We start from the raw sequence: 12133 nt of genomic DNA on the forward strand, positions 1-12133 counted from the left end.
TTTTTCTGTTTTATTTATTGTGGGATAAGAGGGCTTAGAGAGAGTGGATCAGCGTTGAACTGAGAGGGCTGCTTCTCAGCTCCCCCTGTGGGGTTTAAACACAGGTCGTTTCCCACCTAACTCGGTCCGACTCGGTCTGGCCCTGCTCTCTCTCCCCCAGCACAACCTCTACCTGTACTTCTCCTTTAGCCCCTCTTTCCGACCCTCCCACCACCACTCCCACGTACCTCTACCCCTCTGCCTCTTCTCCTTCCTTCAATTGCCCTCTACCCTTTTCTCTCCTCCACCCGTTCACACATCCACTATTCCCTGCCATCCCTCTCTCCTCTCCCTCACTCTGATAGGCTAACCCTAGCACAGCCCCTTATCTTTGCCCTCCAGACCTTCACTGGCATCCCTCGCCTTTTGGAGGAGAGCAAACAAACGATGGAGAAGAGAGGATGCGGAGGAGAGAAATAAATAAAGCAGTCGGCACGGGCAGTCTGGCCCCGTCTCAGAGAGGGAGGAGGGAGGGAGGGAGGGATGGGGGGGGGGGGGAGAGGGAGGGATTAGTTCCAAGCCAGTGCTAGTGAATAGACTGGGAATAAGCCCCCAGAGACAGACACACAGAGATACAGGGGGACTGGAGACTGCAGCTTGGGGATACCGAGAGGAGAGGAGAGGAGAGGAAAGCAGGGGAGGAGAGGAGAGGAGTGGAGAGGAGAGGAGAGGAGAGGGCTCAGGGACAGGGAGGGGGCAGGGAAACCCCATCACACAGTGAGGCCTGCTTTCTGTCACTCTAACATTGTCTTTCCATCTTTCCCTTTCACTCCAGCTCCATCTCTGTCCATCTCCCTCTGTATTGTATTTCTTTTCACCTTCTTTTCATCCCTTCTTCCTCTTTTCCTTCTCTCTCTCTCTCATTCTGCTCCATATTCTCTTTTTTAGTGTTTTCTACTTCTCTTCCTATCTCTCCGTCCCTTCTCTCTCTCCCTGCATCTCTGTATCTATCTGGCTGGTTTTACTTTATCGCATCCTTCCCCATCCTCCAGAAGATAAAACACTCACTCCTTTTTCTCATAAATTGAAACGGGTAAAACAAATCATTGCAATCACACACTCTCACCTTTACGACGTACATTTATAGGGAGACATCGATTGCGTTTTCATCCCATAGGCCTGTCCTTAACGTGAGTGAGAGGGGGAAATGATTATAGATCTCGTCTCCAGACCCCAGTTAAAATCGACGACCCGATGCGTTAGTGCCTCATGCATACTCATTGTGGATGGGTGACATTCCCTATCTGTTATCAAACCGTAGGGGCATATTCAATCACACAATGTCCAGAGGTTTACATCTGGGGTCAGGCAAAACAATTAACAATATTTCAAAAAATGAGGGAACGAAATGGATATCCAGTTGTCTCGCATAATAATACACATGATTGTATTCATTGTGTAAAATGACGCTCAAGTTCTTAGTCAGAGTGCAAGAAGAGTGGTGTGTTGTTGCTCTGCCGGCGTCCTCACATACAGTAACCTTGAATGTCGTTCTGTCTCGACTCCGTCCCTGAGTGCTGCTGTCTCCCTCTCTTCCCTCTCCTGTAGTTACGGCAGAGTCTATGCAACAGCAGACCCATATCACCACACGATTGGTCCTGCGGCCACGTACAGTGTGGGCACTATGGTGAGTCCCCTCTCTCCTCTGATCCTGTTCTGAACCCTGGTCTTCTAGTGGTTGCTCAGTGTAAGGTTCTCACATACAGTGGGTGTGACGGGTGAAGGGTGTAACATATACAGTGTTATGTGAACAGGAGGTAAATAACCGCAAACACGTTTCAAATAGTGTGAGTGGCTGAGAGGTTGCTACAGTACTTTGATCTTACCAGTGTCTGGGTACAGTATAACGCCTTTCTTTGCTTTGAACTGGTTCTCATCCAAGAGAAGCAGTCCAAGTACAAGAGGGAGTGTTAAAGATTCATAGAACTATAATGTTTAGATTTAGATAGACATTCCTGTGAGGAGATCAGAGATGCTTTGAGTTCATGGAAGCGGAGGTCTGGGTTACTGTTCTCATTTGCAATATTCTATGTGAGATCAGTTTAAATGTTTAATGTGAGTTCTTGCCACTTCAGTAAATGAAAAAGGTTGCCTTATTCTCAAACTCCCCATTCAATTTCATTGGCTTGAAGCTATTTGCTTGAAACCCAACTGAGACCGTTTCTCCTTCCCCAATGGAAGAGTCTCCAAAATGCAGGGGAAATAGTCGATTGGTTAATGTTTGTTTTTAGCTAGCTTTTGCAGCTAACATCAAAGATGAAAAAAAAAAAAAAAAAAGAGTCTTCCAAAGAAAGGAAAAGAACAGCCCAAACGAACAGTCCAAATGGAGAAAAAAGGGAAAGAACAATTTGTTTCTTTCGTGGGTGTGGGTTGGGACTTCCTCCAAAGATTAACGACCTTCTAGTGCATGCTGCGGTGTGCCGTGGGAGATTAAAGAAAGAAAGAGGGAGATAGAGAAAAAAAATGAGAGAAAAAGAGAGAGACAGAAAAATGATCCCATGGCACCTGGCTCCTCCTTGCCGGAGATGCTGATTGGATAAGAGGTTCGAGGGGTGCCATAGACAGATGAGTGGGGTGTCGTGTACCGACATGCGTGTGATGCTGGAAAGTGCACCCTCGCCCCCCCCCCCCCCCCCCCCCAACACACACACACACCCTCACGACCCCCCTCCCCTCCCCCCTTCGTGCAGCTGCTAGCTAAAAGCCTTCATTAATTACGACAAAAAAAAGAATTCTCTTCATTTACTTAATTAAAACTGTGGCCTGTGTTTTTTTTCCTTATTACTCTCCTCTTTCTTCTTTTTTTCTTCAAAAAATGCCTCCCTTTTTCCTACACACAGTGCAGAGTCGTTGCCACTCAAACAATCCAAACCAAATTTTAACGCACACACTGTTTGGGGAAATGGAGGGGCTGAAAAACAATGGGGTAGGTAGGGAGAGGAATCTGATCCAACAACTCACAAGTAGTGACAAAATGCTTGAAATGCTAAGTACAGTACCACCACAAAGAATCACTCCACGAGCTCCTAAGCTTGCTTCTTACATTAATATATAGATGTGTGGAGTTTGATGAGTAGTTCCTGAGTTAAAAGGCAGGTATTAATGAGGTCTACAGGGATTAGTATTAGCTTCCCTCTGCTGAGCTCAGGTGATCAGCTGGAGAGGTACACCATGGTTCTGTTGGACTCTGCATAGGTATGAGGGCTCCTTAGTAAGACCAGGATCCAGCCTTTGAAGACTGGGCTGGTTGGGTTCAGAGCAATGGGATGGATGTAACTATGGATAAAGCCTGCTTGTCCAGCTGTTATCAGCAGTCTGTTCCATTCAGGATAGGCAGGGGGCAGAGACAGCTGGGTTAGGCCATGCTGACCATGTTGGCCATCTTAGTTTGAACATGAAAGAGAATTAGTGACTGCATATCTGACTGACCTATTTAGAGAGTTAAGTCGAGTTAAGTTGAGTTGGTTTGAGTATTTTGACCAAGCAGTTCTACCTCCATTGGATTCACAGCAAAACACTCCACAGAAACACGTCCCCTTTCGGTTTCACCAAACACAGTCATCGACCAACCGTTCCCAAAACAAGATAAAAGGGAGAAAAAAAAGGAAAGGAAAAAGGGAGGACCATTTCTTGGGGGCGAAAAGAAGCCAATATAATAGTAATATAAACCAAGGTTCCTATTGAATACTGATTGGAGCTTTTTTCATCTTTGATGTTGCAGGCTAGCCTTTACAGAGGAGGGTGCAGTCGCTTCACCCCCTACTAAAGAGAGAGAGCCCCCCCCCGGCAAAACAAACAAAAACAAAAAACAAACTCACTAACTAAACGCCTCCTTCCTCTTCACGGAAAACTAAACTAGAACGAAACGCTTCCGGGTGACTAACAGACCCTTCTCAAGACTCTCTCAAGTTGATGTCCCATTTTAAGAGTTTTCTGAATTTATGCATTTTCATCATTGTACTGTACAAAAATATTGCTCTTGTTATTTTCTATATTGATTTGAATGTATTCATTTGCTTCGAAATGTCTGCTGTGACTGAAATGTGACAAAGATGGTGGTGTGGAGAAGAGAGAGTTGGAAAAGAGAGGAGGGAGAGGGCTCTCTCTCTCTCTCTCTTTCTCTCTCTCTTGCCTTTTATTTCTTTCTCTTAAAGTTTGCAGTCTCACACACTGCTCCTAGGGGATGGGTTTCTGAGTGCTGGTTTTAATTCCAACCAATTTCCTCTGCCCTTATTGTTTCAATTAGTCATTTCCCCCATGTACATTAAGGTCAGTGATGTTCAGCAATTCAAGTTTAAGCAACAAATTGGATTTTATGAAGTAAATGATACAGCCATTCTAGTCCTTAAGAGAATTGGCTCAACCCAAAGCCAGCAGACCCTTAACAAGAGTTTAGTTTGAGGCTGACTTAATGGGGCAAAGTTATTCAGCTTCTGTAGGCGAAACTGCAACAAAATGGCTGCCAGGAAGTGATGTATTATGGAATGCAAGAGAGGAGGAAGTGATGTATTATGTAAGGCAGGGCAGGGGTATGTGATCTATGGCAGGGAGCAGTGGGAGAGCTATGGCAGCCTTTGCAGCAGTATGATAGAGGAACCATTGATCCTAGACACAGTGCCAGAGGCAGAAGGTATCCCATCACCACTGAATGGTTTTAAAGCAGAACACATCACATTACATTTACACACAAGACTCCTAATGTCTCCTTTCTTCTACAAAACAAGCAATAATACCACCTTTACAATATCAAACGATATCTTCTCGTCCCCTTCATCTTAAGGGGCATAGAATATCTTATTATGTTTTATTATTGTTGTTATAGTTATCATCATAATAATAACTATTAGATTATTATTATTATTATTATTATTATTATTATTATTATTATTATATTATTCAACAGTTGTGTAACCGCCAGAGTTGGGAAGAAAATGCGCTTACTGTAACTCACAGGGAACGGTGAAGACACGAGCTTGGCTAGAAGAAGGTAGATATAAGACAGATGGGAGAGTTCCCCACCGTGGACGGTTATCACACTATCAGAGTTCACTACCGTGGACGGTTATCACACTATCAGAGTTCACTACCGTGGATGGTTATCACACTATCAGAGTTCACTCACCTCCCCTGCAGTGTGAGGAAGGCCATACATCGTATGTACCATCTCCTGTACAGCTGGCTAATGACTTATCCGCCCGTCCCATTGAGATTGCATGGTGTCATCCCCATGAGATTGGCTCGTTCTCTGCTCTGGAATAACAACTGCAGGGTAGAGTGTGAGAGAACAGAGAGAACGGCAGATACAGTATTGATTAGGTGAGTGAGTTACCTTGCATGGACCACAGTGTGTGTCTCCCAGTTCCACACTGCAGATTGCCTGATTACCTAGGCCTGAGGTGTTGAGGTGGGAGGTGCCAGCTGTGCTGTTAGATTCCAGACTGACATTTAGAAGGATAGAAGACTTCCCCAGGAGAACATATGAGCTGTAGCTGAGATGAGAAGGGAGGGAGGGAGCGAGGGAGGGAGGGAGGGAGCGAGGGAGGGAGGGGAAAGAAAGTCCCATGTAGGTGGTATCGATTGATCCATATCTCTGGGCATCCATCTTGACTCTGGTGGTGTTAAGAGGAAACAAGTTTGGGGTGGACAGCGATTTGTGATGTTACACCCTCACCCACCTGAACTGCCCCAGTGGGGTATTGGATGTCAGGAGGGGGAGAAATATAAGACCCCCCCCCACACACACAAAAGATCTCTCTCTGGTCAGCTCCATTTGTTTGTGTAGCAGCAGTGTCACCAAAGGCCCTGGCTCAGGCTTTGTAAAAGGAAGCCTGGAGCAAGGCCACACTCTTACTGCAAGGTAACTTAGCAAGGCAACCTCTCTCCAATCTAAACACTCTGAAAGATGTTTCTTCAGACTGCCCTCCTCTTTCTCATCAGCCGGAGATGGACTCTCAAGGTGACTCCCTTCCCAGGCCTAACCGTTTTTAAAGAGGTCCACTCAGGGGGGGGGGGGGGGGAAGGGGGGGGGGGGGTGTCAGGTTGTGATGAGGGGGTGAGGGGTTGTTGATAAGACCAGGGGGGTCATTGTGAGAATAGAGAGGGTGGTGGAACCAATAACCTAGCAGTGAAATAAGGTCCCTCATCCCACAACCTCTTACAACACTCATCATGTTCCTATCATCAGGGTGGAAGCACAGGCTCACACACACACACACACGCACGCACACACACACACACACACACACACGCACGCACGCACGCACACACACACACACACACACACACGCACGCACGCACGCACGCACGCACGCACAGGCTCACACACACACACACACACACACGCACGCATGCATGCACACGTACACACACACACACACACACACAGGCACGCACGCACGCACACACACACACACACACACACACAGTTTAACACATATGTGCCAAAAGCACACAGACACAAACCGTTACAGAGATAAATTCACTCTCATCAACACACACCCACACACACACACACACACAATCAGTTACCCACACACAGACACATTCTCCCAGTAAATAGCGTCTGTGCCTGCTGTGTCTGATGGGATCGTAAAGAGGGGAGTCAGACGTGGCGGAGGAAGAAAGGAGACTCGGTAGAGAAGCAGCAACCGAGGCAATTTACCCCACAGATTAGAGATAAGAGAGTTCAGTCAATAAGCACTGATCTCATTTGAAGATACACCAGACTGACTACACACACACACACACACACACACACACACACACACACACACACACACACACACTCACACACAGATACACACACAGACGCATACACACACAGAGGCATAACTACACTTATGCGTACACACACACACACACAGGCTCAAACACACACACAAGCTCACATACACATTCAGCCACACATTCTCGTACACACACATATGCACATATACACACAGACACAAGCAAATACACAAGCAGAGACATTCACATGCAAACAGGCACACATACACACACACACACACACACACACATAATTCTTTGGTATTTTGAGGATTCTTTGGTATTTTGCCGTGGCTGTTGTGTCTGTATCTCCAGACACTAATTTCCCCCTCTCCGGTCCCAAGGAAAGGAGGGCATTGTGAAATATGGATTGGATAAACTCCCTCTCCTCTCCTCTCCTCTCCCAGCCGTCCCTTCCTCTATGGAGAGGTGACGTAACCCTAACCTTACATGTCCTTGGCTTTCTGATCAAGTCCAAGCTTCGGACCGCTATCCACTGTTCATGTTGTGCTGTGCTTCTTCTCATCACCAATTCAATTCAGTTTCTTGTCTCCCTGATTCACTACGGTGCACTGACCTGGAAAATACACACAAAGTGTTTCCCAGCCTTTTCTTAGTCCAACATCTGTGGCGTTCTGAATTATTGACACATTGCAACTTAAAAGAAGCAGTGCTCCTAAGCCTGATTTAGTTTTGTCTAGGTCTTCTCAAAGCGGTTTTGTCTACATGTTTCTTTTTTGGTAAAATTTTTATCTAAATATGTCCCACAATAGTCCCAACCTGCATGTACCGAAAAGTATCCAAAAATATACATCATACTCTGAGTTCACTCTAAACTCTAAACCACTCTAAACCAGCTCCATGCTTTAACATCAGCCATTTGTGGAAGTGGGATACCAACTCTGCTGCGGTTGCAATTGAATGTAAATAATCTTCTGATATTGAACAAGTTTACTTTCCTTCTCCTTATGTCTTCCATACCACATCACAACTGTGTCTCTGAAATTATGTCTGTTCATTTTACAAGTTGTGATTTCCCATGAATCATTTACCAGTACTTGCGTATTATAGAAAGATAACATAGTATTTATTAGTATATCAAATGTATATTAGTACTATTACCATTAGATTATGAAAATATTTAAAAAAAGAAAACAAAATGTTCTTCCTTTTATAAAGTTATATCATGATCTAGGGGATAAACAGTGACGACATTTTTATATGACTAAATAAGGCTTTAACCTCCTAGTTAATCCTCTTTTACTGGGGGAGAGATAGCTTATGATGTCTTTCTATGTGTCTTTGGTCAAATTACCCTGTGAAGTGTATTGTTGCGCTATACTACTGTGTATACAATGTGTCCAAATAACCTTAAGGGTAGCTCTCTGACAAATAATGTGTTTTATTTGCTGTTCTTGAGTTCTGTTTGTTGCTTTTGTTTCTAAAGTAGTGAGCACAAGTTTAAATGACTCTTGCTCTGTTTCCCCTTTACGACACCACTAAAACACAAAGAGTGCTCCAAGGGATGGGGCGACATTAAAGCAGAGCATGTTGGGTATCTTGTAACTGCAGAGGGGAGATAGGGAAGGAAGTGGCTCAATAAAATGCTGCACTTTCCTCCTATCACTCCATCTGCACCTTAATTTCTGTTTAAACGAAAACCCGCTTCTGAAATTGTGATCTTCAGCAAATGAAAACCCAATATAAATATTGTAAAAAAAAATACATGCCTTGGGATACGCCCATCTCCTGCCTCTTACTCTCACCATGTTTTTTTTAAACATTCATCATATTGGATTTAACTGTCATTGAATTAGACCATTCCGTTTATTTCCTTTTAAAGGAGTAATCCCTATTTTAACACGATGGTTCCTTTGAAAGTATGTCCAGTGGCCAGATTGCAGGCCTCTAACCGAATCTTACCACTGGCCGATTGACGTGATGAAAGTCCCCGTCGCGCATGGCTGCGGAGGCGGCCATTAAATGATTGCCAGTTTAATTGGCTCTGTTAATGCAGTCATTTGTAAGATGGCACCGTGGGCCACGGATCAGGCACAAAATGGCCACCGGCTTTGCTCTCTCCCTCTTCAGCACAATCCATTTATTTATAGTTTATTGCATTCCACTAGACCGAAGTCAATGTCCACCAGCCCCCATTGTGATAAACTCTCACTGGCTCTGAAGTTTGTCTGCATTGTAAATCATCATTGTGTCGCCAGTATAAAACCATTTAGACTGCTTTTCTCAATGGAATTGCAGGTGACAGTATTCTACACTGCAGAATTATGAACAGACCACGATACCAGTCTCAAAAGAGCCACGTGGGAACCAATTTAAGGGCCACACATTTTTCATAAACTACTAACACTTCCATTGCCAAAACCACTAACAGAAATTGACTGAAGGTGCAGATGGGGGAGGAAAAATCCACAATCTCTGGAGTGATTTTTTGTTTGTTTGTTAATTTGAGACCTTTTTCCATTTTTCATTTCATGTCGTGACAGACCACAGAGTTGTTTGAATTTGTGTCCTTTGCGATATTCTTCTGTTTAAAAACTCTTTGTTACAGTTTTACATGTCAGGGGATTTATAAAAGAATGTTTTATAAAAGAAAAAAACAAGTGAAAACCTCCAAATCCTGTAATAATGTACACACATATTAAAAACTCTCTTTTGTATGTGTACTATTCTATATCTAGTCATCTGTCAGGTGGTCTTCTCTGTGTATTTGCTATATTTCTGAACATGTTCTGTATTATAGTATGTGTGCTTTGTGTTTTTGAGTTGTTATTTTTTAGATACTGTATTCTCACAGACCTACCAGTATTAGGCTACGTTTGATCAATAAGCTGTACTGTATATGCCTTTGTCTCTGGATAAAAGACACGCTCTAGGTACTGTTCATGTACAGTAGGAGTGATATCAATGGAACCATTGATTTTTTTCAATGTGAATATCAAGCAAAAGTATGTATCATATTTAACTGTTTATCTTCAAACTTAATATAATTTGTCTTTAAAAAGTCCCCCCCCCCCCCGGCTTCACGCTTGTCTATTCTTTCAAGTATGCCTATGCCATCAGAAAAGCAAGGTAACACAAGGTGATTGTGCTTTGCTTTTTGAAACATGATGGATGTTTCCGCCCAATCTCTCACCTCTAAAGCCGTCTCTCTCTCTCTCTCTCTCTCTCTCTCTCTCTCTCTCTCTCTCTCTCTCTCTCTCTCTCTCTCTTTCTCCCTCTCTCTCTCTCTCTCTCTCTCTCTCTTTGAGGAGAAGGAGGAGGAGAGGAGGCGGTGCTCAGCTCAAGTCTCTGCTGAAGCACACACACACACACGCGCACACACTACACACAAATACACACACACACACACAGGCAGGTGGGTAGAGCGGACGGGAGGCCGAGGGGGCTGCGGCGCAGGCTTCTCAACCCATTAACTTCTCCGGGAGTTATTTGCCCGAGGTGATTAATATGTTTGTCACCTCCGCTCTTGGAGAGAGCCTCAGCCCGGCAGCTTCACAGCGACCAGGGGGATTCGCACCGCTGTTGTTCTCTCGCCTCTCTACCTCCCTCCCCCCCCTCCCTCTCTGCTCCTCTCTTGTTCCTTTCCAGGCTCTATTTCTGTATTTGTTTGTCAAGCGAGCCTTTAAAAGCCCTCCTGCGTGCGTCCAGGGGAGCGGCCGTTATTGCCGGTGATTGGCGGCGCCGTGGCACAGCTGTGCAGGGTTTCTCTCTCCGGAGGGGCGGGATGAGGCACTACAAAGTGCTGTTGAAATTAAAGTCGGCCTCTGTGTTCTCCTCTGAAGATCTACACGCCTGCCGCTCATCTCTACGAATGAAAGAGGCTCTGTCAAGACGAGAGCCCCCAGGACACAGCCTGCTCTACCCACCGCCTCCCCCCCCCCACACTCTTTCCCTCCCTCCCTCCAATCCTCCCCTCTCCCTCCCTCCCTCCCTCCTTCCCCTTTCCTTCCCTCCCTCCCCTCCTCTCCTCTCCTAGAGTCGGTGTATGTCTTCTGGTTATGAATACTGGCGCTCGAACACCGTGCTGTGCAAGCTAGAACTCTTTCTCCCTGTGCAGGAACTCGATGCAGCATTTCTACAGTGTCTCTCAGATGGTGAACTCTCAGGCTGTTGTTATGGCAGCTCCTTTCATTACACAACTATAACCTAGATGATATAACTTGTTATGTAGCATAGTCATAAGGAATAATGTGTGATTTCCATACCTTGTAATTATTTTATAATTACTGTGTACATTTTGGCAATTTCATAGTGGCAAGTGTTTATTTTCCCAAGAAAAAGTGTGTATGACTGGGTGTTTCTACTGGCCTTTTAAATGGTAATTATGGTTATTCTCTCTGGTATGAGGCCCCTTGTAATGTACAGTGTGGACGATTATATTTCTTTATCATAGTCTCAACTCTTCAGTGTTATTTCTGTAGTAATATTTCAGGCATTGCGTTCATTGACTGACTGAATGTTTTCCATTCCCAGACTGTCCCTTGAAAATTGTTTGAGAACAGAATGTTCAGCCTGTCTCATTCATCCTTGCACCTTAGAGATGACTATAACAATAACAATAATAATAATAAATATATATATATTTATTTATTTATTTATATATAATGAATTTATAACATGAATCAATGATAAACAATGCTTGAATAATCCATTTACATTGACTTGCTTGTTCTTTCTGTTTTAGTAAATAAAACAAAGACTAAAGGGACGAGTAAAGATGGACATCAACAAAAAAAAGACAGCAACAACGCAGAGGGAAAGGACATTAAAAAACAACAACTAAACCAAGAAAAATACAAAAAGAGAGGAACACCAGAGGAACCCTTCTGTCAAGGCTTAGAGGCGAGGACGGAGGCTGCTTTTGTCCAGCACCATAGCGAAGGCCTAAACCACGGAGCCTCCTGTTGTAGGGGCAGAGTGAGTTACCTTTCCCCTGAGGCATCCTTGCTGGGCGGAAGAGACCAAGAGAAAAAGGTCACCATAAAACGTTTTATTTTTCTAAACTTTTTTAAGTTTATGATTTCCAAAAAGAGCAAAGACTAATGTATGTATATATTATATGTATATGTATAAGTATGTTTTAAAAAAGAAAAATGTTTTAAAAAAAAAAATTACCAGAGATGTATAATGTGTTTGCAGTTTAGATGAAGGGGAGGCGAGGGGCGACGTCCCTGCCCCCCCTTCTCACTGCAACCACCCCTCCCCCTCCCCTTAGGGGGGTGGGGAGGGGGAGGGAGGGCAGATGTGCCAGTGGGGGCCAGGATGCTGGGTGGGAGGGGCTGCTTGTCTGCCAGACACCCGTCTTACA

At 44.5% G+C, this 12133-nt stretch overlaps 1 protein-coding gene across 2 annotated transcripts in view; it reads left to right on the forward strand.

Annotated features, from left to right (window-relative positions):
- The window catches only part of rbfox3a (RNA binding fox-1 homolog 3a), a gene marked incomplete at its 3' end in the record, with an annotated part of 124702 nt that extends 120897 nt beyond the window's left edge, over positions 1 to 3805 (forward strand). For both annotated transcript variants that reach the window (XM_083688234.1, XM_083688233.1), the window contains 2 exons: positions 1588 to 1666; positions 3761 to 3805. In XM_083688234.1, the coding sequence (XP_083544360.1) occupies positions 1588 to 1666; positions 3761 to 3805 (124 nt within the window). The remainder of the gene's footprint in view (positions 1 to 1587; positions 1667 to 3760) is intronic.
- Positions 3806 to 12133: the final 8328 nt, after the last annotated feature.

This window comes from Argentina silus, assembly GCF_951799395.1.
Source record: "Argentina silus genome assembly, chromosome: 16".
Classification (NCBI taxonomy): Eukaryota; Metazoa; Chordata; class Actinopteri; order Argentiniformes; family Argentinidae; genus Argentina; species Argentina silus.